The sequence below is a fragment of the Melanotaenia boesemani genome, chromosome 20 (assembly GCF_017639745.1).
Source record: "Melanotaenia boesemani isolate fMelBoe1 chromosome 20, fMelBoe1.pri, whole genome shotgun sequence".
Taxonomy (NCBI): domain Eukaryota; kingdom Metazoa; phylum Chordata; class Actinopteri; order Atheriniformes; family Melanotaeniidae; genus Melanotaenia; species Melanotaenia boesemani.
In genome coordinates this window covers 19910882-19936305 of record NC_055701.1, presented here as the reverse complement: position 1 = coordinate 19936305, position 25424 = coordinate 19910882, and the positions used below count along the sequence as shown (strand labels likewise).

At 41.0% G+C, this 25424-nt stretch overlaps 1 protein-coding gene across 3 annotated transcripts; it reads left to right on the top strand.

Annotated features, from left to right (window-relative positions):
- The first annotated feature begins 1122 nt into the window (after positions 1-1122).
- On the top strand, positions 1123-24791 carry ttbk2a (tau tubulin kinase 2a). Of its 3 annotated transcripts, none has more exons than XM_041972556.1 (16): positions 1123-1481; positions 6486-6633; positions 12356-12503; positions 13735-13808; positions 14600-14740; positions 15060-15164; positions 15925-15990; positions 16109-16201; positions 16286-16411; positions 16588-16745; positions 16931-17138; positions 17275-17498; positions 17586-18114; positions 18877-19215; positions 19952-20934; positions 21028-24791. In XM_041972556.1, the coding sequence occupies exons 2-16, from the start codon at positions 6565-6567 to the stop codon at positions 21476-21478; spliced, it is 3714 nt and encodes a 1237-aa protein (XP_041828490.1). In that variant the 5' UTR covers positions 1123-1481; positions 6486-6564; the 3' UTR covers positions 21479-24791. The 3 variants fall into 3 exon arrangements, with proteins under 3 accessions (XP_041828490.1, XP_041828491.1, XP_041828492.1); XM_041972557.1 differs by having other exon boundaries at positions 6473-6633; XM_041972558.1 differs by lacking the exon at positions 18877-19215 and having other exon boundaries at positions 1124-1481.
- The last annotated feature ends 633 nt before the right edge of the window (positions 24792-25424 follow it).

The following is a 25424-nucleotide window of genomic DNA, read 5'->3' as shown; positions in this document are numbered from 1 at the left end:
ACTGGTCTGTGAAAGCCAGAACTCCTAATGCATGCTAGGGGATCAAATACTTATTTCCCTCAATGAAATACAAACCAATTAATATATATTCTTTAAAGTTATTTTCTGGATTTTCTTTTTGATATTCTGTCTCTCCATGTTAGAATACATTTACCATTAAAAGTATGGAATGATCATATCTTTATTAGTGGGCAAACCAACAGAATCAGCAAGGGATCAAACACTTTTTACTCTCACTGTATATATATATATATATATAGCTAGATATATAGATATATAGATAGATATATATATAGATGAGTGTGTGTGTGTGTGTGTGTGTGTGTGTGTGTGTGTGTGTGTGTGTGTGTGTGTGTGTGTGTGTGTGTGTGTGTGAAAATGATTGATTGATTGATTGATTGATTGATTGATCGATTTGTTTATTTCAGTGTCATGCACAAATGGGCTTACAAGACATTATGCAATAAAAATGTAGACAATTCATAGATGGCATTTTTTTTTACATTTTCTGTAAATTTCACCCAAAAGTTGAATATCCTTTATTGTGAGTACTGAAATTAAAATAAAGTAACAAGCAGTCAAATACATTTCTTTAATTGTTTATTAATTCTACTCCAATGTCATATGTGAAGATTTCACACATTTGTTTCACCAAACAGACTTTTTTTAACGGTTACAGTTTCAGTCTTTCAGATTTCAGTGAATATAAGATATTTAATTAGCTAATAGAGTACTGCGTAATAATAATATATGTAGAATGAACAAGTAAATTGTGACTTTGAATTTAGACAGAAGACACAGAAGCTGTCTTTGGCTTAATTGCGCCGCCTTGTGGCTTTGTGAAAGGCCGGTGACTGCATGTTCCTATATGATTTATTTAGTTTTTTCTTCTCCTTTCTTTTTGCCTTGCGGTCGCGTTCCAAACACATCAGGATGTATCCTTGAACACTATTATGTCAATGATTGGAGTGACTTTTTGACCAAAAAAACAAAAACAACAACAAAAAAAAAACAAAAAAAAAAAACATAAATACATAAAATACTCCCTTTTCATTTTATTTGTTTTTCATTCATCATACAAAGCACTGGATGTGTGTTTACTGCGCGTACGTTAAGCGATGACCCCTTAGTGCGTTTTAAAGAGCTGCCTCGCGCGCGGCCGAGCTGTTGCGAGGGGCGATGAAATCGGGGCCGCGCGCGCAGGAAGGTTGATGATCGCTATAGAGTCGTCACGTCACGGATCCGCAGCGAGCGACAGAGATGCTGAGGTGACAGGCAGAAGGAGAAAAGGGACGATCTTTCTCAGACATATTCCCCCTCCGCTTCTTTATCTCACACCCCCGACACCGCCTCTTCCTATGGACGGCTCGCTCGCTATGGCATTCCTCTCGAAGTCGTCCCCGCCGCCTCAAAATCTAGAGGATTTTTCGTAACCACACCCGGCTCTTCTTTGGATCAAGAATTGGCAGCGAAGACCCAAGGTAAGGTTCCAGAATCGGAGAGGCCCGTGGCAGTGCCATGGTTCGGTTTTGCCCCTCTCCTCTATTGTAAACACCCCTCTATGGGCCGAAGCAGCACACCATTGGCTTGTTATCCTGTATGCTGGCGGAGCTTTCACCCTAAACTCATCAGCGGCAGGCAGGATGAAACTGCGTGGCCTGTGGACGGCCAAAGTGCGTGGACGCGCCTGAGTAAATCTGCTGTGGCAACCAGATCACTATGCAACAGCTCTCCACGGCAAAGCAAAGCAAAGTCGGTCAGTTCGGTGCAGGGAGGATAGGTCGTGTAATTTTGCAGCGCAGCGTGATCTTGTGAGAAAAAGGTGTCGGGACATGGCAGCAGCTGGTTAATCGGTCTCATCCCACTGGAAACGACATTTGTTCTTTTTAATTTTTTTGTTTTTAGCAAATGAATCTTGAAATGGGTATTAAACAAACCATTAAAACAAACTATTATCCCCATATTTGAATGCATTCTTGATAGTGAAGCCAGTATCCCTGACAAACGCACACTTCCAGGTCTCATCCTTCAGGAATTCTTCTCCCTTCTTTAATATATGATGTTTATTGACTGCAACCATCGTGTGGAGGGCCTGCCAGTGCTGGCTCCTCTCCAGTTTCATTCCAGACACTTCATCCAGCTGCAGCTCAGACAACTCTCCCTGTCCAGCTACTGGATTAGGACACTCTTGGATTAAACAAAAATTAAAGCAAACATTTAAAGATTTTTGCTAAGTTAAATCCTCAGTGTAGCCTTGTATCCATGCACATACATGCAGCTTTTCATGATGCTTAATATTAAAACTTGCAGCTTCCAACAGACCAAAAAGGGTAGAGGTAAAGACAAGTCTCAGAAAATGAAAATGGCACTGCACCATTGTTGCCATGGAAATGCCAGGGTCAAGGATTGCCATTCATAGTGTTAGAAGAGCTATCTTTTGTAGATTTGTTTTATTTTTTAATCCCAAGGCTTTTTATTTTCCGTTCTTCGATGGCGAGTCGGATGGAAGGGGACGAGGTAGAGGAAGAGCAGAGCCTTACCTTTCAGAGGTGTTAGATTAGTCACAGTGGGAGGTAGGCTGGCTTTAGGTGTGGGCAAGTTTTAAGATTGAATGCATGTATGTGTATATTTGCAGCTGCAGTGACTTGCAGGATGCATCCCAGCACCTCTTCTGCTACCTGGCACAAAAAGCCCTTAATATATTCTTTTAAAACTTATTTTTTATTTACATTCACAAACGTTTTTTCTATTGTATTCCTGAAAGGAAACCCCACTGACCATGAGGTGATCTTGAAGTGCTGACACGTGGCACAGGTTATTTAATCACAGTGTTTGCATCAAGTACCTCATCCCTGAAGGTTAAAAGGGATTTTGTTGTAAGTTGTGACCATAACATCTAGTAACATATATTTACTGCAACTTTGGGATTGTTTCACACTATTTTAGTGTGAAACAAGGCGTGGTGTCCATCACTTCAAAATATTTAATTGACAAATGAATAAAGGTTCAAAATATGACATTTAAACTTTAATGCAACAGAGCTATTTATAATATGAAGATACAATATTATAAAGACGTTCTTACAGCCGTCGGCACCGTTTGCCTCCTTGTTTTGAGAGCTGAGATTGCTGCATTTCCTTTCCTTAGCAAAGTTCTAATTTTTCTACCATTGAAAAAAAAAATCAATAACGAATGAATAAGAGAGGGCTAAGATCAGAGTCTATATTGATCAGTTTTTTCTTAAGTTAGGGTTCATTTTACTTTTGGCTTTGTTTGTTTTGTTCTAAGTTGTTGCTGCTCATGTGCGATGCCTAGTGGGTCTTATCATATACTGCCTCTCTAAGTTTATGAACCCTTAAAATAATTCCATTTTGTTATATATATTAAATCCCATTTCTGCTGTTGTGATTAAAAATATAAAAGCACATCTAAAATGAATGAGAAATGTTATTAAAGTTATCAGAAACACTTTCACATTAGGACACAAGTTCTTCTCGAACTAAAGCTACAGAAATAACCATGTGAGCTAAGATTCATTGTAGAAAACATGAATTGATAACCCTGCATAAATTACAAATAAATGATCCTTTTGAGATACTAGTTTCTCATCACAATGACCTGCGGGCATAACATAATTTTTTCCATATAATTGGCATCAACAGGCTTCCATACATTAGAAAATAAATATTGCTTTTGAGCTCATTTCTAATGTCACAGTCCTGTGGTCTTAACAAAAAAGCTCATCACTTTCTAGACTCTATCTTTATGAAAATAACAGTAATTCTGCATTTACAAAAATGTGATGTTGTGTTCATTATCCTAGATATTATTATCTAGGATAATGTAAATATAGACCATGATATAAAGCCTATAAAGACAAAGGTAAAGGGCTGGCTACATTTTAAATGGATATAATTCAAAGTTTATTACAGTGACATTATGTAAAGCAGAGATTTAAGACCCTGAGATACAACTCATCTAGTATGTTTGAACAGTGCAGCTGCACCAAGGCCACTTAACTACTGAGCCTTAACCCAGGCCCACAGTTCATGCTCATCTCATCACTGTTATCCTGTTCAACCACACCTTGGCCTCTTCCATCTAACAATATCAACCAGGTGCATGATGGGACTTATTGCCTCCTCAATGTCAGAATCATTCTCTGTAACTAAATAATGTTTTGAAGGCTTGTTGCATCACTGTAGCTGTCTGCAGTGTGTGTATAAATGATGAATCAAAGTTGGGTTTGCTATTAGGAAGACAACAGGAAGCTACCAGCCTGTGCTCCCCAGAGGAATGATCATCTATAACACAGATGTTATATAATGCAGGAGTATGGGTGCAGCTTTTGCTGGGAAAGCACCATTTAAATCTTGTTGCACATAATATTTTATACATGACAGGAGCCTGGGGTTAAGTTGATATGGATTTATCATTTATCTCCAATTTCATACTTTTTATAAAGTTGTTTCAGACTATCTTTTATAAGTAATTAAATACATAAATCTGTGCTTCAAACTGGATCCTCTGGCATATGTTTATCCTCCAGTGTGAAGCTCTTTTGTAACCCTTAAATCCATCCATATTTTTTAAAAGTGCTAACATTTTGTGTCTAAATAAAGTTAACAAGTTATTAACATGTGTATCTGCAGCAATACGGAAACTTAAACATTTTAATGATTTTATTAGGCAAAAATTCCCCAAATTTGCTTGTGTCATCTTCTCAAGTGGTAGTTTAAAGTAGTTTGGACAATAATGGCACATTACTAGAATAACTACAAATTTCACATCATCTTGTTTTAGCGACTGTCTGTAAACATCCAGCATGTGAGGAGACCAGCTGTTGGAGTTTAAAGAGAGGAATGTTGTCCCATTCTGGTCTGCTGCAGAATTCTAGCTGCTCAACAGTCCTGTTGCTGGATTTTTCTTTTCATGATGCTCCAAATGTTTTCTATTGGTAAAAGGTCTGGACTGCAGGCAGGCAGGCCAGTTCAGGACCTGAACTCTTCTCCTGTGAAGCCATGCTGTTGTGATAGATACAGTGTGCAAAATCTTGCTAAAATCTGCAAGGCCTTTCCTGAAAGAGACGTGTGGATGAGAGCAGATGCTGCTCTAAAACCTCTATGTACTTTTCAGCATTGATGGCGCCCTCATAAAAGCAAGCTTCTGAGCTGTCTGCTGATAAAAAGCTGGATGGCCTTCTCCTGTGAAGTTTACAGGACACGGCGTCCATGGTTTCCAAAAGAATTTCAGACAGTTTCTACTTTGCTTCTGACCATTTTAAGTAAGCTTTGGTCCAAAGAAAACTGCAGTATTTCTAAATCATGTTCACATTTGGCTTCTTCTTTTGCATGATAGTGCTTTAACCTGAATATGTGGATTGCATGCTGAACTGTGTTTCTGAACCCATGCAATGATTTCAAGTAGAGAATCATATCTGTTAATGTAGGGTGATCTGAAAGCCCAAAGTTCACAAACATCCAATTTTGACCTTAAGCCTTGTCCCATGCGCACAGAGATTCCTCCTGATTCTTTGAGTCCTTTGATATTATACACTGTAGATGGTGAGATCGGCAAAGTCTTCACAATATGTAAACAAAAATTTTTTTGAAATTGTTCGACAATTTTTAAGACCCAGTTTGTCCCACATTGGTGAACCTCTGGCCATCGTTACACCTGCAAGGCTCTGCCTCTCTGAAATGCTCATTTTATACCCAATCATGAAACTGATCTGCTGCCTAATTAATTGTCAAAATTTTTTTGATTTGTGTCATTTACTTTCCCAGATTTTTGTTGCCCCTGTTCCAACTTTTTTGTTTTGGATGTGTTGCTGTCATGAAAATAAAAATAAGCTAATATTTTCTATGAAATGGTAAAATGTCTCAGTTCCAACATCTGATATGTTTTATTGTGTTCTACTGGTGAAAAAAAAAGACTTTATAAAGATTTTTAAATCATTGCATTCTGCTGTTTCCCAACATTTTGGGAATTGAGGTTTTATTTTGAATATTGCATTAGCTGATAAGATGATTTATGATAGTGATGAATGTTTTTCCATCATGTGACCAAACCAGTGCTGACCACTGAGTCATTGTAATGGAGATTAAACAGCCACATTATATCTGATATCATGATCTTTCATGCAAAGAAGATAAATAACCACAGAAAATCTATACCAAGATAAAATGTTTTTGTAATTTAAGATGTAAGGCTTTTGCTGCTGAGTTTGTCTAGAAAGACAGCTGCTAGCAGCAGGTGCGGCAGCTGCTTCTGTGGTCGATTATCGGTAAGCTGTAGATAATAAGGCAGTGGTTTGGCTTTGTCTCATGTTTTTGCAGGCCTGTCATATAGTCATATGTTCAGAGAACGAACATTAGTTCATTCATGCTGAAGTTTAGATCAGCCTAAATAACCAGATATTGACCGATTCAACAGCTGCTGACAGCATTTTGTCTCTTTTGGACTCCTGTAGGGTTCTCTGTCAGGTTCCAAATGCCCGTCCCAGTGTGAGGCGACTTGTTTAAGGGGAAGCAGCGAGGACATCGTCCCTGGTCCACTGACGGGATGAGCGGGGGAGCAGAGCAAGCTGACATCCTAAGCGTGCTCTCCCTGGTCAAGGAACGATGGAAAGTGGTAAGTGGCGTGTTTTTCAGCTACAATAGGCTGCGTGTTTGTTCATCCCTGTCACTGCCTGTCCCTAGCTCACCCACTGTTCCACGAACAACAACTCTTTGTTCACCAAACAAGACTTTGCACAGCCTATTGCTTCTTCTCACCTGTGGTTTTGACAGTTTGGGGTCGTGTCTCTCTGTCCAGGTTGCACTGCTGCTGTATGGGAGATTTAAAAATAGCCTGAATAACTATTTGTGGCAGTGCAGTGTGCTATATGCAGCAGCAGCAGTATTCCCCGTGGACTCATCTCCCTCATTGCTGTGCCTGCCTGGGTACCATGTGAGGTTGTTATTCCTAACTGGCAGCCTGGCACCACTTCCTGCCTTCTAAGGAGCTGAGTTACATAAGAATGCTGCGGCTAATCCCACAACTTTAGCTTGTGCTGCGACACAAAACTCCTGCCTGAGCATAGAGGACAGTAAAGGAGACCAGGAAGCTTAGGGGGATAGTAAAGCTGTGATTGTACTGAGAGGTGAGAGAGGGCCGAACAATCAGGGAGTAAAATAAAGAAAATAGCTGGACAGATAAATCACTTTTAATGAGAAAATGATGTAACCATTCCAGCCTTTATCAGGAAATGCTATAAATGCTGAAAGCATGTCAAGGTTAGCATATAGCACCTTGACATTTGATTGATCTTTCCTAATATTCCTGTATTTACAGCAATCCCAGCAGTAGGTAGCAGATACTTGTTTAGATGGCCTGTTTAAGCAGAAAGAAATAGACGCTTCATAAAAAATATCTTTGAGGATTTGTTGCATGGCTTGGGTACTTCAGAAGAGGCTTTGTCCACATTAAGAGTGTGTGATTCACAAGTTGGATCATGATTTCAATGGAGAACAATTTTTTGTTTGTCAATATAACAAATTCTGCCATAATAGGATTTCAATTCACTTTGATACAGGAACAAGTGGTTTATATGAGACGATATCATGCATAGATTTAACATTACCTCCATATCAATGATCAGGGTTTTCATTATGGGATCAGTACTGATGTCTTATTGCTCATTGAATCAATCCATCAGTGCATTGTTACAAAAGTTTTTTTTTGTTTTTTTTTGAGACACTTTGTCCTTCGTTGTTTTGTATTTTTTTATGCTAATGTAGGACATTGTGACGCATATGTGAGAGAAAGATTTGCAAGAAGGTTTGAGGATTTTCTGTCTGGATTCTTTAAGATGTTCAATGTCCTGTTCATACACAAATTTTAGCTCTCTAAAAATGTGTCCCATTTTAGAAAGCTCCTAAAATCAGTTATTATGTTTGCATTGCTGACATTAAGATGGGGAAAGCCAGGCTTAAGTGTCTGAAATGAGATTTATTTTTAATGAGTGTTATATTTTTTCATCCTCTTGTAGTTCCATTGCTAGTTCTGATATTTAAATCTAATTTGTGTCATTTAACCCCTTAAAATCCTGCAACTTTTGCCTAAAATTAGTTTTTTTATGGAAAAAAGATTAGTTGTGGATCAACTATTTTACTGGACCACTTTTATTGAACCGTTGCTGATGTAACAGGGGTGTTTTGTTGCAGTACACAGTATGGCTTCAAAGATATACATCATTCACATCCGAAGAATCTTAACTTTCCAATGCCTGTGTAGGTACCTGGAAGGAACACTGAGTAAAATACATATTTATTTGTTATGTCACAAACAGGTCATGTATGCAGTGCCAGATCAGTAATGCAAAATCCCTGAGGATGCTCATATCGAATGCCATTTAGCTTTATGCTTAAATACATGTGGCTCCTTAAACCTGCAGCATTACTACCAAAAGCAGCTAAATCAGCGAAAACTACCCATTTGTCTTTTATATTACTCTATCGTTTCCTGGACAAATGTCCATCTAAAGCTAAATGTTATTTACAAATTTGCTGTGATAGCTTCCGTTTCAGATTTTTTACTGCATCTCTGTCTAATCTCTCACAAATGTTATATAACCAGTTGCTGTTGATACTATAATATATAATTATGTATGTGTTATATAATAAGACACATCAAGAAGGTATTTTCTGCACACTCATGTCATTTCAGTGGCAGATAGCATTTATCTGAAAGCCAGATGTAGGACACTTATGGTTGTGATTGTGAACCATTAAAATTGATTTATTGAATCAGAATTAAACAAGAGGGTAGTTAATATAAACACAGCTCGCGTTTGCTACTGCCTGATTCAGCCAGTTTATGTTGTACACTTATCAAATGTCTTTATCTCCAGTGAAACCAACCTTCTTCTTTCTATATTACATTGGCACATGCATTGCCAATGTAAGCAAGCACCAAAATATTCACCTGGATGATGATTATTGTCACTCTGAAACACTATGAAAATATACCCACTTTTTAAAGAAGTTCTGGATGATCCCTCTGCTCCAACAAGTTCTTTATTTTATACTTGCATTATCATCTTACAAAGTCAGCTTCTAAATAATTTAAAAACAATGTCTTTACAGTAATTTTGACCATATTTGTCAAGGAAAATAAGCAAATAGGTCAAGATGACTGTTCCCCTCTGATAGTCATAATATTAAAAGCTATGGCTCCAGCTGACCTTGTCTTTCTTACGTACTGTCTGAAATCACCAAGGCTGCGTCTTAGGGTAGTATAAAACCTATTGTTTCTATCATTTCTTTAGCCTTTTCTTCTTGCCAAGTTAGATATGCTTCCCTATAAGGTCCAGTCTGAATAAACACACAGAAAGACACAGAAATATGTTTGTTTTGGACTGGGACAGAAAGTCAAGCTGCCTTAATTGATGTGCTGCACATTTATGCTCACATGCAAGTGCACACACACATGCATGCACACACACGCACACACACACACACCCACACACACACAGCCTACGTAAACACCAGAGCTCAATATTCTATATAGATCGACATTCACACACAACCATAGGCCACCTTTTCTCCCTCTTACTCTCATCAAAATACTCACAACAGGACTCCATTATTCATTTCATGATATTATGTTAGTCTGAGACATGATTGTGTCATTTATTAGCAAATAACTGAGATGTTAGTTTATCATAAATATAATATGTTAACAACAATATTCGCTGCCACAGTAAAAACAAGAAGTGGTCAACAGCAACTTCACCTGATGTGATTCAACTAACATTAAAAAATGAAAAAGTCAATTCAACTTAGACAGATAAGAGACTGTCCAAACTTTATCATGCAGCAGCTCACCTCTGGAAGTATGTTTGGTCCAGAAAGACCTACGAAATATTTCATGCAGTAAAATAAGCCAACAAGCATAAAACATAAAACGCTGCAATCACATCAATCACATGCAACCAGATAAACTGACACTAATTAAGTAAAAGTTTTTAACCTGGAATAATAAAATGTTCCTGATTGGCACAGTTTACAGCTGTTTCTGAGTTGGACAAGGACAAATGTGGACAGTAGCCTATGTGTACACACTAGTTTAGCTGAGCAACCTCACCTGTCACTTTAACACAGCACATAAAATTAACTAATATTTTATCTATGATACTAGGAAATCCCATATAGGACCCCTGTATGTCCAAGGTTGGAATGACCAGTAGCTTTTATGTTTGGGCTGATGAGAGATATAACAGTACAGCAACAAACCCCGGAAACATTAACAATAGAATAAAGTTTTCAAGTAGTACCAAGAACATTATTACATCAAGTAGTTCCAGGGTCATTATTACAGCAATGTAAAACAGGCCATGGAGAAGCTCAACTATTGCTCATCATTTTATGGTTAGATAAAAGTTTGCAGGTTGTAACACACCAGCCGTCTCTGCTCTATCACCCATTTATTAAACAGTGACCTCATGTGATGTCCCTGCTGCTGCTGATTTGAAAACATCCCAGATTTTATCCGACACTTGCTGCATCTTTTTATTCCAAATCCATTTTGTCACCACCTTTAATTGCATCTCTGATCCGCTTCTGCACACTTTGCTCGTGTTGATCATTTAAAAAATATATATTACCATTCTTTTGACCAGTTGTCATTATTAGTGACAACTGACGACACAAATGATTTTGTCTGTGCACAGGCATCTTTTTTTTAATTTTTTTTTTTATTGTCAAGCAGGTTAGTCAGGCCACTTTGGGGTCCATCCCTATGGCCTATTGTCCTGCTTCTCCAGGCCTGATTTTGAAAGTCACTCAAGGGGTTTAAAAAGTGGCTCGATGTGACGTAAAGGCTTTGTGAAAATTGTTTGAGTTTCATGCTCAGTATATGAAACTCAATAGTTTGTATAGCACTGTCTTTATAGCCACTGCAGTGGAATAGCCACCACTTAAGTCAAAGCAAATATGGGATGGATTCCAACCCAGTTTTATCTGGTTCAGACTGCAGTGACACCATCAGAATTTACTGTAACTTCATTGATCTCCTTACTTGACTCCTTACTATTATAAACGTCCTAATGTCATTTTGGCCAGTTAGCATAGCTTAAAGTCCCTACCCAGTCAAAGATGTGTCATTTATCCTTTTAATACAGTTGGAGGCTTTAAAATGAAAAGTGTTGATGCACAAAGTTGGATGTTACAAGAATATTTTCACATTAGTTAAAGGAGGTGTAATTCCTCTTTTAGGTTTAGTAGTTTAGAAGCCAGTTCAGGTCCACCATTCAGCATTCAGTGTGTAATAAGTAAACTTACAGGCTGCAGTTCAGAGAAAATAATAAGACATCTTCAGGATTCAAACTTAAAATTTAGATAAAAAATGAGGATGAAGGAGTTTGTTAGATGCAAAAGACATGTCAGACACAATTTAGTGAGCTTTTACATGTCTTAAGACATGTAGGTAATGGAGGTAATCCTTAAACCTTAAATGTTTCTTAGCTTGTTAGCAGAACTGCTTTCAGAACTGCCTTAATTCCTGGTGTCATAGATTCAACAAGTTGTTGGAAACATTCCTCTCAGATTTTGCTCCATATTGACATGATCGTATCACACAGGTGTTGCAGATTTGTCGGCTGCACATCCATGATGAGAACCTGCCTCTCTACTACCATATATGCAGTACAAACACACACAACCTAATCCTAGTTTGTATAAAAATAAATTTTAACCCCTGGCTTCTGTCTCTTTAACTGAATATTAGTATAGAAATATACATGGAAATAGGGAGACTGTGGTGTTTGAATTATGCTTAGCATCTGGCACCAACAACCATGCCACATTCTGAGTCACTTAAATCCTCTTTCTTTCACATTTTGGGGCTCAGTTTAGACCTTTAACAAGACATCTTCACCATGTTGACATCTCTACATGCATTGAGTAACTGCCATGTGATTGGCTGATTGTTTGGTTGTTTTTATTTTTTTTATTATCAGAGTACAGCAAAGTGTAAAGCAACCAAGGTTATCATAAACAAACTTGAACTGAACTGATTAGATACTTGTGTTAACAAGCAACTGAACAAGTGTACCAAATAAAGTGGCTGATGAGTGTATATTTATAGCTACAGCAATGAAATCCTAATCTTTTTAATGACGTATCGACATATTTAAGTTAATAGAATAATTTCCTTCATGGCCTTTATAGAATATCTAACATATGTAATGTGGTTTAACATGGTATTCCTTCCCTGCTGAAGTTTCATCAGCAGGAAATAAAAGCTGATGCTGATCTTGGGCTCTGGTTTCATATTTGAAGTTCTTACGCAGTGAGTTATCATCCTCCTCCAGGTGAAGAAGATCGGGGGTGGCGGGTTTGGGGAGATCTACGAGGCACTGGACCTCCTCACCCGGGTCAGCGTGGCACTGAAGGTGGAGTCTGCCCAGCAGCCCAAACAGGTGCTGAAAATGGAGGTTGCCGTCCTGAAGAAGCTCCAGGGTGAGTCGAAATGGATTCAGTGGTTTCAGTTACTGGAACCGATCAATTATCTCTCTGACACAATGACCTATTGAGTAGCTCCAAACGTGTTTATCATTATCGCAGAACAAATGCTAAGGAAAAGAAAACATACGTGTTATGAATTCTTCCACCAATACAGGAAATGTCATGCTGGTGAAAGCTGCAGGGACAGCCTGTGTGCATCACAGCAGGGACAGAATAAACTCCTCTGAGACCAGATACAAATCATCTGACTCATCTGATAACAAAGTTTGGTTGAGTGTTCAGCACATTATGCTTTTTAACCTCTGCAGGAGAAAACAGACACTGCTGATCTTGCTGTTCAGTCATCATAGGCAGCAAAATGTTCATATGGGAAGAGTATGTTCGTGCACTGGAAAAACAGGATAAACACACAAGAACTCTGTCATGGAGTTGTATAGTCTTTCCCCTCTTATTTTAACCACATTTTTTCCTCCTCTGTTCTTTCCTGCCTTTTAACTACCATACCTATTTTCTTTTGCCCCTCTGAGAAAAAAAATCAATGGTCTGGGATCATGTTTGCTTTCTAATGGCTTTGACCTGAAGCATCATGGTTCTGTTGTTTCTTGAGGGAGCCAGCATGTAACTTGACACCAAGTGAGCTCCAACCCCCTTACACTGCAGACCCACCCAGCTGTCAAGCGTAAACATCGACCCACTGTCTTGCCGGAAGACTTATGGATCATTTTGTTCTCATTGTATATTCTGTGTATAAGATTTATGTAGCTTTAAATAGAAATCAGGTGACAGTAGAATTTACAAAGAAGTAGAGTTTTTACTTGGAGGTCTTGTTGCTGTTTGTGCCGAAGGTCTTTAGGGTGTGGCTGCAGCCAGCCAACCAATGCACCAATGTCCTCTGAGACCCGAGCATGCATGCTTTCATACTCACATGCACCAACACACAGCATTCATGCACAAGACCTGCTGTTGTGTTGCTGTAGCTTATAAATCAGCTGCCTAGATGTAACAGGGAAGCTGCCGATGGGAGGGCTATCTTGCTTTAATGCAGCATCTGACCATCAGAACTGTCTGTTCTGATCTTTGTTTGACTTTGTGCTGACGTCTGAGACACATCATGCAAGTCACCACAATAAACCCAGCCTAAAGGGAAAATTAAAGGGTGGACACACACATCATCATGACTCATATTGCAGCTGATTAGTTCACAGTATTCTTCTTCTTCTTTCAGGTAAAGACCATGTGTGCCGCTTTGTGGGATGTGGCCGCAACGATCGCTTCAACTATGTAGTGATGGAGCTTCAGGTAACTGGAAAATACTCTCTACACCAGTCATCCATTGATGTTGATGATGAGATGACGAATGTTCACAGCAGACTTGACCTATATTTATTGTGCCCACTTGTGTGTGTTTTAATATTCCCCATCATGCTGTCATGGTCTCTTTTGGCTATCTTGCTTTAATGCAGCATCTGACCATCAGAACTGTCTGTTCTGATCTTTCTTTGACTTTGTGCTGACGTCTAAGACACATCATGCACGTCACCACAATAAACCCAGCCAAATAAATATTTTAGAATTGACTAAAAATGCAGCAGTTTGTCAATAATTTATATATTAACAAATATAAAAGAGGCTTAAACGTTTAAAGCAGAAAAAAATATTTATTACTAAAATACTTCTCTTGAGACTTTTCCCCTCAACTCCTAATTGAGATGTATCTAAAAGTTGCAGGATAGTAGATTGTGAGGACCGGACTTGGGCACCCCTGCTGTAAACTATAGGCATGAGATTAGTTTTAGTTTTTGCATCCACTAGATGAGGCTATTGCCCATGTTACAATCACAAATTCAAGCATGCAGTGTCTGAATGTTATGATAGGTGGATTGTCACTTATATAGCAACAACCACAGGCACATTTTTCTGTACTGGACATCCTCCCAAACTCCCCATGTGTTTAAATATAGCTGCTTTGTGCTTTGTTTTCTGTCCACTCAACATTTCTAGCTGACACCGCTGTGAAACATGTCAACCCTTAAAAAGGGGACCATTTTAAAAGAACTCTACTTACAGACTAACAAATCCTGATCTTCCAGGGTCGAAATCTGGCAGACTTGAGGAGAAGCATGACACGGGGAACTTTCAGCATCAGCACCACTTTACGCTTGGGGCGCCAGATCCTGGAGGCCATAGAGAGCATCCACTCTGTTGGTTTCCTGCATCGTGACATCAAACCGGTGCGTCATAGAGAATTAGGTGCACTGTGTGTGTTATACGCACTGTCTGTGTATCCATCTATTGCTGGTGTTGTCACAGATTCAATATTTTGCTTATTCAGCTGCTGACTTAGAGTAAACTGTCTCAGCATGAGTGTTTACAGCAGGCTGTAAATACTGTTTTCTCTCTGAACTGCTGTATTAAATCCTTTACCTTTGGAACAAATTTATCTCTTGAGAGATGTATGACTAAAAATGTAGATTACATTTAATTTAATTTCCATTTCTCAATCATTTTTTCTGCCTTTGCCTCCTTGCTCCTCTCCTGTTGTTCCTTCAGTCCAATTTTGCCATGGGCCGCTTCCCCAGTACCTGTAGGACCTGCTACATGCTGGACTTCGGTTTAGCTCGCCAGTTCACCAACTCTTGTCAGGAGGTCCGACCTGTAAGTGGTCTTCTCAGTTACTCTGAATAAACTGAGCTTGAAGCTACAGATTGAAATTCTTGTGTGTAAAGTGAGAAGTAACACTAATCTCCACAGCTACAGTCACATCTTGACTGTTTTGTTACCTCATCTTCTTTTGTTGCATCAGGAGGAAACTTTTTGGAGTCCTAAAAGCTCTAATAAATCTCCCCATCTTCTGCCAGCTCAGTACTGAACAACAGATAAAGTTAGCACCTATCAGGTGAACATAGTGGAGCCTTTTAAAGCAATAAATCTGGATCTGTCTTGTGGGTTATGGCTCCAAAGAGGAGACCAAAACAGAGCTAAAAAGGGTAAAATGCTGATATTTTCATTCAAAGATAGTACAAATTCAAAATATAAAGTATTTTGATTGAGAAATCTTTAATCTGATGTAAGCAACATGTGTTTATTTACTATTAGAAGTGTCCCAGTCTATATTTAAATATAAGTTGTAATACTGAAATTTGCATTTGTTTGGTTTTCTGGCTTAAAATAAAAGCTAAAGTTACCCTGCTTATGTTGGTTATGCAGCAAAAAAACTGCTGACAGGTCTGCCCTGACAGCTTTGTTGCCCCACCCCCAAGTGATAAAAAAAATAAACATATGGATATCAATAAATATTTTATAAGTTAGTTTTTTTTCATTTCTTTCACATTTAGTAGAATATTTTTAGATTGAATTTGGATCCAGATTTGGTCTTAATTTAGATTAAATGGCCGTATTTGTCTTTATTTGCCAGCCCCGTCCAGTTGCAGGGTTCAGGGGAACTGTCCGCTATGCATCTGTCAACGCACACAAGAACAAGGTCGGTATCTGTCCAGCTTTGTGTAATCTGTGATACCAGCTCATGTGAATCTATCTATCCACATTTTTCATTGTTTATCATCTTCAATTGTTAACACATAATTTTGGTAATTCTGCAGGAGATGGGACGTCACGATGACCTGTGGTCTCTTTTCTACATGCTGGTGGAGTTTCTGGTCGGTCAGCTGCCATGGAGGAAGATTAAAGACAAAGTAAGCTCAATCAGAAATTAAACAAGTCTTATTTAGGTAGCTTTAAAAGTGAGATCCAAAACATTTGTGTTTGTTTAATCTTAGGAACATGTGGGGAAGCTCAAAGAGACTTATGACCATCGCGTGATGCTCAAACATTTGCCAGCAGAGTTTGGTGTGTTCTTGGAACACATTTCCACCCTGGACTACTTCACCAAGCCTGACTACCAGGTGACAACAGGGTCTAGCATTGGTTTGATAAAGACTGTGGGTTGTATTTTACTACCAGGTGCTGTTTGAAACTGCATTGTGATAGCTCAGTAGAAGTCTCTATGTGCCTCTTTAAGGTGGCCATGTTCTGTTGCACTGAAAAATTCCCTAATAATTATGTCTCTGTTTTTCCACAGCTGCTGATGTCAGTGTTTGACAACAGCATGAAAACTTACAATGTTGTGGAAAATGACCCCTACGACTGGGAGCGGACCACCACAGATGGCAGTCTAACAATCATTGCCAGCGCTACAACACCGCAGCATCACACCCGCCTCACTCCTGCACACATGGGGTATGTTTGATGAGAATGCATGCCAGGAGGCATTATTTAACAAGGGATTTAGTTTGTATTGACTACGAGAGCACATAGAAAAGAAAAGGTGTTTATTTTTCCTGTAACTCCAGCTGTGACTGTGCACCAGCTCCTATTTTGCAACACCACCCATAACACAGTCCGTGCACCTTTTCTTGCTGTAGTATGGCGAATGCTTCTCTGATACCTGGCGACCTACTGAGGGAGAACACAGACGAGGTTCTGCAGGACGAGCAGCTCAGTGACGTGGAGAACAACCCTGCTCCTGATCGCATGCCGGTCTCACCCCTCCACCCGCACCGCAACCAGGAGGCTGACGTCTGGGAGGAGCTCGATCGTAACCGTAACCGCATTAGAATGGCAGTCTTGAAGGTAGATTGGATAGGAATGAGAAAATCATTTCCACATGAGAATTTTATCGCTTCTGCTGCTTTCAAAAGGATTTAAGTAAAAATCCGGATTAGTTAAGGCAATATATTACAGTAAAAATAATTCATTGGTCCCACAGGCAGCAACAGAGGAAGAACATAGCAACAACCATGGCAACCCAGGACACCAGAGCCCTTACGCAGGACCTAGTCTGGGCTCTCCGGTCAAACTGCACTCTGAGGTGGTTACTTCAGATCGTGATGGCCCTCTGCTGAGGAAGCTCCGCAATATCCACAGCTTCGAGCTGGAGAGGAGGCTTGGTCTGGACTCTAAGCCCAGTCCAGAGCATTTCCTGGATGCCTGGTAAGTCTGTTTAGAACTCAGTCCATGAATATCAGGATTTTTTTGTTCCTAATTGGAAAGTTGATCATATGCATCCGTCTTATTCAGTTCATCGAAGCAACAGCTTGGCAACCAGCACCAGGAGATTGAAGCTGCTGTTATCCCAGCCACTCAGGGTCAAGCTGTAACTGCAGGGGAGCGTCCTGATAGGGTCTGGCACTATGATGAGGAGTTCATGTCTGGAGGTGGTTCTCCTAAACCAGCTTCACCTGGATCTTTGGAGCAGGGAGAGGGGGCAGCCAGTAGTGGGGGCTTTGTGGCCCTGAATTTGAGCTCTGGGAGGCAGGATGTTGAATTAAAGGAGTGGGTAATGGTGGAACGGCCCAGTGGTTCCCCAGGAGCCAAGGCTACAACCAGCCCTTCAGAAGAGGATGAGGAACCGGAGGAACAGTTTCCTGAATGGGAAAAGGGCAGCCCAAGCCCAGGCTCTGGCAAAGCTAAACAAGAAAGCATGGCTTCCTCCAAGGGAAGTGTAAAAATGGACAAGTTGGAGCTGAGCGTGGGCCCTGTAGGGGCTCTGCCCCCTATTACTCCAACTAGCCCGGCCGAAGCTCTGGCTGAGGGAGTCCTCACTCAGGTAAGCCCTTTCATGTGAAGGCTATCTCATTACATGGCAAACATTATACTGACTTTAGTCAGCATTTTACAAAGTTAAAAAGCTGCACAGAGTCAGAGTTCTAGGTATAGAACTTCAATGCTTATATCATACAACAATCAGAGTTTCACCAGCTGCATCTTGCTGTAGTATGAAGGTAAATGTTAGCGCTTTATGTTTGCTTGCTTCTTCATTTGTGTGTATTTGTTAAAATCCAATTTCAGAGCTTTTTTATCAGATCAGCATGGTAGAAGAGAGCTTATAGCTTCTCATTTTTTTAACCATGCATAACTATCTAATTTGCAAACATTTATGTTTCGTTTTTCTTTTGCTTAACAAATTGATTGCCAAAGTGTATTTTGGTTTGCTTGGCTTGTATAGTTTTGCTTCTTTGCGATTCATATCCCAATGGCCCACTGAATCCAGTTCTTCATTTCTGCTAACTCGAGAGTCCAGCTTTGACTGCTTAAGCACTGATCGTCCCCCTTCACTCTCTTTTGCAACCAGAACTACTGCCTTCAGTTTGAAAAAGACAGTACTTTTCCAAAAACATCCTACCATACTTCATTATTTAGCCCTATAGGACTCTTTTGCCACTTTGAAGCAGCTATATGTTGCACTCCCCACCAGAGTAACACATTTTTTTATACCTCACAGTACCTCCACCCCCATCTTCTCACCCCCTCACCAATCTCACAAGCCCTCCTCTCTCCACCTCCCACTCTTTCCTCCCCCATCTCTTAGTTCCCCACCTCTCCTCCGTCCCTGCCCGAGGAGGTCGTAGTCCGGACATCCAGCCCCATACCACTGCGCTCTCCCAGCCCTCACACCCTCCTGACCACCTTGTCGGACCCACTCCACCAGCGCCAGCTGCCAGGCATGAGGCGCAGCCAGTCGGTCGACCAGCAGCAGCAAGAGCGCCCATCCTCTTCCTCCTCCTGCCACGCCTCCCTCCCTCTACCAGCAAATCCTGCCCCAGGCTCTCGCTCTCCCAGTCGCAGGAAACTGCCGGCCATCCCTGCTGGTGCTGCCAACACCAAGTTTCCCTCAATCATACGCATCACCCGTGCCCAGCTTCAGCAGGTGATGAGCCTGTCCCTTAAACACAAAGCTTCATTCATCTTCCTCTTCATTAGTAGTAACACATCGCCTATTTTTGTTCTTTCTTTTGTTTAAGTTGCTAGTTTTGGCTTGTTTATTGTGTTGCTGTTAGGCAGCTCTCTCCAGAAACCATGGGGGGCATTGTGCAGGCCAGACAGAGCATGGATCAGATGTGTCCTTGTGTCTGGACATGTGTTCTTGTCATGTGAATAGAGTGTGTGTTTGTCTGATTGTGGCATGTATGTTTGGAATGTCGAGTCATGACTACAGGTTGCATGGTCTCTTTTGTTTCAGATCGTCTTTGTCCTCTCTATCTTTCTCTTCCTCTCTCTCTCCCTGTATTTGTTCCTCACCCTCTCTTCGCTGAAGCCCCCTGCCAAGTTGCGTGAACGTTTCCTGTCCTACTTGCCGGTTTAGTACTCACAGCTTGACTGACACTGCCATAGCACTTGTGTGTTTCGGTCTGATAATGGTAGCTATGGTATTGCATGCTGTTGCTAACCTAATCACCATTTATTACTCCATATTATGAAATTCCTCTCTGTTCACACATCTGCATCTGGCTCTTGCTGCAGATCTACAGCACAACTCGACATGTTGTAGTCCGTCAGCAACAGACCTTTAATAATTCTAATTTTTTTGTGTATTTACATATATATTTTTACTAATGCCTCTGTGTCTTTATCTTCCCTCCCATTTACTTTTTCCGCCCCTCCAGCTGACAGCTCAGCGTCCCTCTGGGCTGTCCTCTCAGTCAGGATCAGACAGTGCTCCACAGTGTCTCCTGCTGGAGAAGCGTGGTGAAGCTGAAGCTGAGGCTCAGCAGATCCAGGAGCACACAGTGGACATCAGCTCCCCCCAGGACCGTGTGCCCACCCATCCAGGGACACCAACCGACCCCCTGGCTGAAACACTGATCAATGGAGAAAGCCACACCAAAGCTCAAAGCCCTGTGCCAAGTCGTGTGTCCTCACCTTGCTCCCCTCGTTTACCACGCTCGCCTCCCCCACGGTCACCATCCTCGCCACGCTCCCCTTGCTCTCCTCGCTCCCCTCGCAGCCCTGTGTTTGCTAACGGTCGACTCTCCCCCCCTGTTAACAGCCAAAGGGATCTAAGTAATGGCGCTTTCCTCAAGCCAAAAGACCCTGACAATAATTCTGGCTCCACTGCCTGTACTATGGAGATTCAGAAAAAGGAGGAACAGGATGGAGAAGGGAACCAGGCACCAGAACAGACCAAAGGTCCAGCCTCCTCCTCTCCCGCTGCTCTTCGTAAGGACCTCACCCGCAGGCAGAGTCGCATCCCTGTGCTTGAACCCTCCAGCCTGCTGGAACTCCCACCACCAGGCTCTGCTAAGGAGAAACTCCTGCAGAAAAAAGCTAACCATCAGGGCCAGGTCCCCTCTCCCACTGCCTCACCATCCCTCTCTGACAGGCGTGGTCCCATTGTAGCCTCCCTTGCTCGGGATCCACTGTCCTCCACTTCTGACCGCTCTCAAGACGAGGACTCTCTCATGGGTTCTCGCTCTGATCGGCAGGGAGACGACGCTCCATCTCTGTCTTCCTCCTCCAGCCCCTTGTCCCGCAAGAGCAGGATCCCTCGTCCTGTTCATCCAGCCTCCTCTGCAGAGCAGTTGGCTGCCCAGTTCCTGCCACGCCCACCTCCTGGAAAGCCCCCTTGTCGCCCAACAGTGGAGGGCAGGTAACGTGGATTTGCAGCTTGTGGATAAAGAAAGTGTTTGGGATTTTACCTGATGTTTTTTCATGCCTTATCTTCCATTTTACATCCACACAGGCTTAGACGTTACCGCATCCGAGCTGGCAGCACCAGCGACTCAGACCTTCTTTCATGCCTTGCTCAGCTGATGCACGGCTCCCGTGGCTCCCCCCTTCATCACCGCTCCTCCAGTCAGCACAGCGGCTCCAGGATGGGCATCTGCAGCCTGACAAGCTCTCCGCACCACCACCGCAGCTCTAGCGCCTCCCCGCGCAGCTCCTCCTCCCTGCAGCGCTCCGTCAGCTCCTCACCCTCCCGCCACGAGCACCGCGGCAGTATCGGCGGAGGGGGCTGCTTGGGCCGCAGCCGCTCGCCTCCCAGCTTCTCTGGTTCGCCACCTCCCCGCCGCTTCTACCTCCACCATCAGGAGACTTGCTGCAGCCGCCAAGCACGCACAGGCCCGTTCCACCTTTCCAGAGGAAAGGGCTGCAGCCGAGAAGGAAAGTGCTCCAGCAAACTGAGCAGATAGTTACTCTCTAGGTTGGGTTGCCATAGCAGAGGAGAGGAAGACTCATTTAAGGATAGGATATACATCAGTCAGGATTAAAGCCCAAGTCTTCCTGATTAATCAGAGTTATAACTTGTTTCCTTTTTATGCTGTTAGTCTGAGCGTTACGCAACTTCCCAGTGTTCTTTTCACAATGTGTTTGCATCATTAGAATCTCCAGAATTACAGAATGCAGGTTCCTCAATTTCTTATTAGTCAATAACATATTTCAATACCCCTTCATGAAACAGCTGCAGAAAGCATTGTTTGTTGTTCACTGACTTAAGGAAATCATGCATCTTAATGGTAAAGCCCCTTTACTGGTAGGATGCCTTTATAAAAACATACAAGAGAAGGAGTGAGGCCGTGTCAGGGTCATCATTTTCTGTTGAATCACATTTTACACTAAAGAAAAACAGTGAACCAGTGATTTTCATCATCAGCTAGTTGAGCCATTGATCACATTCAACATTAATCCATCCTGCACCCATGTTTATATGAGCTTATTTATTTATCTCCAGTATTAATGCACTTGAATGAAACTGATGAATTTTCAGTGTAGCCAATTCTAACTTCCTATACTATTGGCCTGAGCTTGACTCAGTTATCTCCTCTGCTTATGGAGGTTGCAGGCAGGGTATGACAACTACTTTATGCTAAATTAAACTACACTTTATGTACAGTTGTTTTTAATTGAGATATTTATTTCTATGCTTAGCAATGCTTCCGACTCCCGCTCCTTGCGTGTGACTGTGGTTGAGTAGTTTTGTGTCCCTTATGTCAATGTTTAATCGAAAGGATTACTCAAAGTGGCCCTTGTTACAATCAGTCATGTCAAGCGCGTGAGGACACACACCTTTTTGTGCCTACTGTGATGCTTAGAGGGAATCTGAATGAAGCGAGTGCAGGTTTGGACAGGCATGCTTTTTGTTTCCAGCTGCAACTGTTTGACTAGCAGTAGTAAGCCTAAACAACACGATGTGCATTACAGATGAGTAATGTAAAGACACAGATCTTTGTCTCAGTGTGTGCCTTGGCACTTTGGGCAGCTCAAGAATTCACTCTGATGTGTTTGTAATTAGACAAAAATCAAATAAAATAGCCAAAACCAGACTTGTGCCAGCAGTTCTAAGACAACCCTTTTCATTAATATTCATTTATGTAGATAAGGTAGCAAAACAAGCATTTTTGTATATCAAACACAATTTGAGCAACAGTTTACTTGAGGACAGGGTAGCTATTGTTCAAAGAAAGCATTTCCTGTTTCAGCTGTCCTGCATACACACCAGGTCAGTGTTTGAGATAAAACTTTGAACAAATGTGAATTTCAGACCTCAAAAAGCATTTTTTCGGAGGCCGTATGTACATAGATTCTCGCACCAAAACAATGTTTCATGCCTCCGTGTGTTTTGTTTCTCCTGCGCCGAGAATATCCGAGTATTGTTTTACTTTAAGATTCCTCACTGAAGTTTTCCTCCACAGCCTCCTCCCACACCCCTGCTTGTAAGATACTGCAAACTAACTCCAGCTTCCCTCCTTGCATGTTCAACAGAATAGACAGGAAGAAAAAAACAATCTGAACCAACTACTGAGTAAAAAGCTGCATACCACTTAGCATCGCATAGCATTTTTAACCCAACGGGGACGTCATTACTTGCTGGATGAGCAATTTTAAATTCTGTCAATATTAATTTTTATCTTCCCATGTGACGTTAGTTTTCAGCGCTTCCTGCACTGACTTGGGATGATTGTGTTGCTGGGATATGATAAATAGACTATGCTTGTTTTGTGCATCATGTTAAAAGAATAAAAAGAGAAAAACCTGCAGTGTTTTAAGGTTTTGCATTGTGGGAAAACTACTGAACGACTGATGGGAGTCTCTCTAAGACGTTGCTGCACTTAAGACAAAAGAACTAATCACATTGCCAAATATTTTGTTGGATTTTGCAGATGTGGTTCGAGCTGGCACGTGATAAACGTGTATGAGATCAAGCTGGCACGTTGCTTTGTACATATGAAATGTGCTGTTGTTGTTAAAACTCGCGCAGGCTCACAGAGCAGCTATGATGACTCATCCTGAAGGCAGACAGTGTTCAGTCAGTCAGCCGCCTTAATGTCTCTTCTCTGCCCCTCTGCACATAGCGAGGGATGACTGAGCTTTGTCTGTGTTGGAGATCATTCCACTATTAGTCCAAGACAAGCCTTCCTGTCTCTTATATCTGAAAATGGCACTCGCTGCCATGCCTGTGAGCGGTCGACATATCGCCACTGAAATAAGCACTGACAGACTGTGCATACAAATCTGTGAATGTGTGGACCATTTATTGATTGACTGGTTGAAAATTGGTCAATTTCAGGGTGTGTGATTTAAGGTTTGTGGTGTCAGAAGTGTGTGGTAACGAACAGGGCTGAGCAATTTCTACATCGCCAGCAAATCAATTGACCTTTGAACTCTCCCTCTGGCGACTCAGCCTCACAGATTTCAAACTATCCTAAGCTGTCAAAGTTCAGAACACTATTGTGCAGACTTTTAATATATACCTGTAAGATACTCAAAGTAATATTTAAATAAAGACAGTATTGTAAAACCATAACTTATATGCTAACTGGCTTCAGTCAAAGGGAGAAACAGACACTAAAAAGTGCTGCTGGTTTTACAAGATAATCAGATTTCTTCATGTTTCTTTCTTATTACACATAAATGGTGTGTAGTTGTAGTATTAGTGTTACCCTGCAGGTTAGATTTTCTTTGCCGCTTTTTAAAGTGGCTTGCAGATAGAGAAGTGTCATATTTCTAGTAACTTTTTGGTAGTTGTGGTTGCAGATCGCAACAAACCAACAGAACAAACCAAGCTGTTTATTATTATCATTATTATGATTTTTTTTTTTAAGTGAGATGGAAACTAATCAAGGCTTCAGTGTCCACTTGTACACATTCTCATGTCATAATATTGAATACGTTTTAATAACTTATGAGTACTTCAGAAAAATTATTTATTGTGACATTTGGCCGTCCATTATTTTGACTTTGATTGTCAGGATTTTTTAATGGTTGATATTTTTTGTGTTGTAATGTATTTCATGGTTTTGAAATGTAACTGTACAGTCTCAAGGGAAGAATGTAACAAGTCAGAGTTTTGCATTGTATATACCTGTAATTATTTATGTTTATCCTATCATTTGTATCATATCAATTCCTTGTACAGTGTTTTTTTTTCTTTTTGGTTTAAAATTATTTTGTATTTTATTTTTATAAATTGGTTATGAATAAAATACTCATTCCGCATGCAGATGACATTGTGTCACAGTTTCGTGTTTACAATCTCAGACTCTATGTAGAGACCTACTGCCCACTTTATTAGGTACACCTGTGTTTTTGTTTATTAATGGAGAGGGTTACATGGCAGCAATTCAGATGACTTCCTAAAGTTCAAACCAACATTAGAATGAGGAAGAAATGGGATTTAAGTCACTTTGAATGTGGCATGGTTGATGCCAGATAGACTGGTCTGAGTATTTCAGAGACTGCTGATCTACTGGGATTGTTATGCACAACCACCCCTTTGGTCAGAAGAGAGTGAGCAGACTGGTTAGAGATTATAGAAAGGCAGCAGTAACTCAAATAACCACTGATATCAACCAAGGTATTCAGAATACCATCTTTGAATGTACAACATATCAAACCTTGAAGCAGATGGTTTACAATAGCAGAAGATCACGTTGGGTGTCACTCCTGTCAGCTATGAACAGGAAAGCAAGGCTTTAATTCACACAGGCTCACTAAAGTGGGAAAAATAGAAGAGTGGAAAAATGTTGCATGGTTTGATGAGTCTCAGTTTCACCTACCACATTCAGATGGTAGGGTCAGAATTTACTTTAAACAACATGAAAGCATGGAGACATCAGGCTGCTAATCATTATATAAACG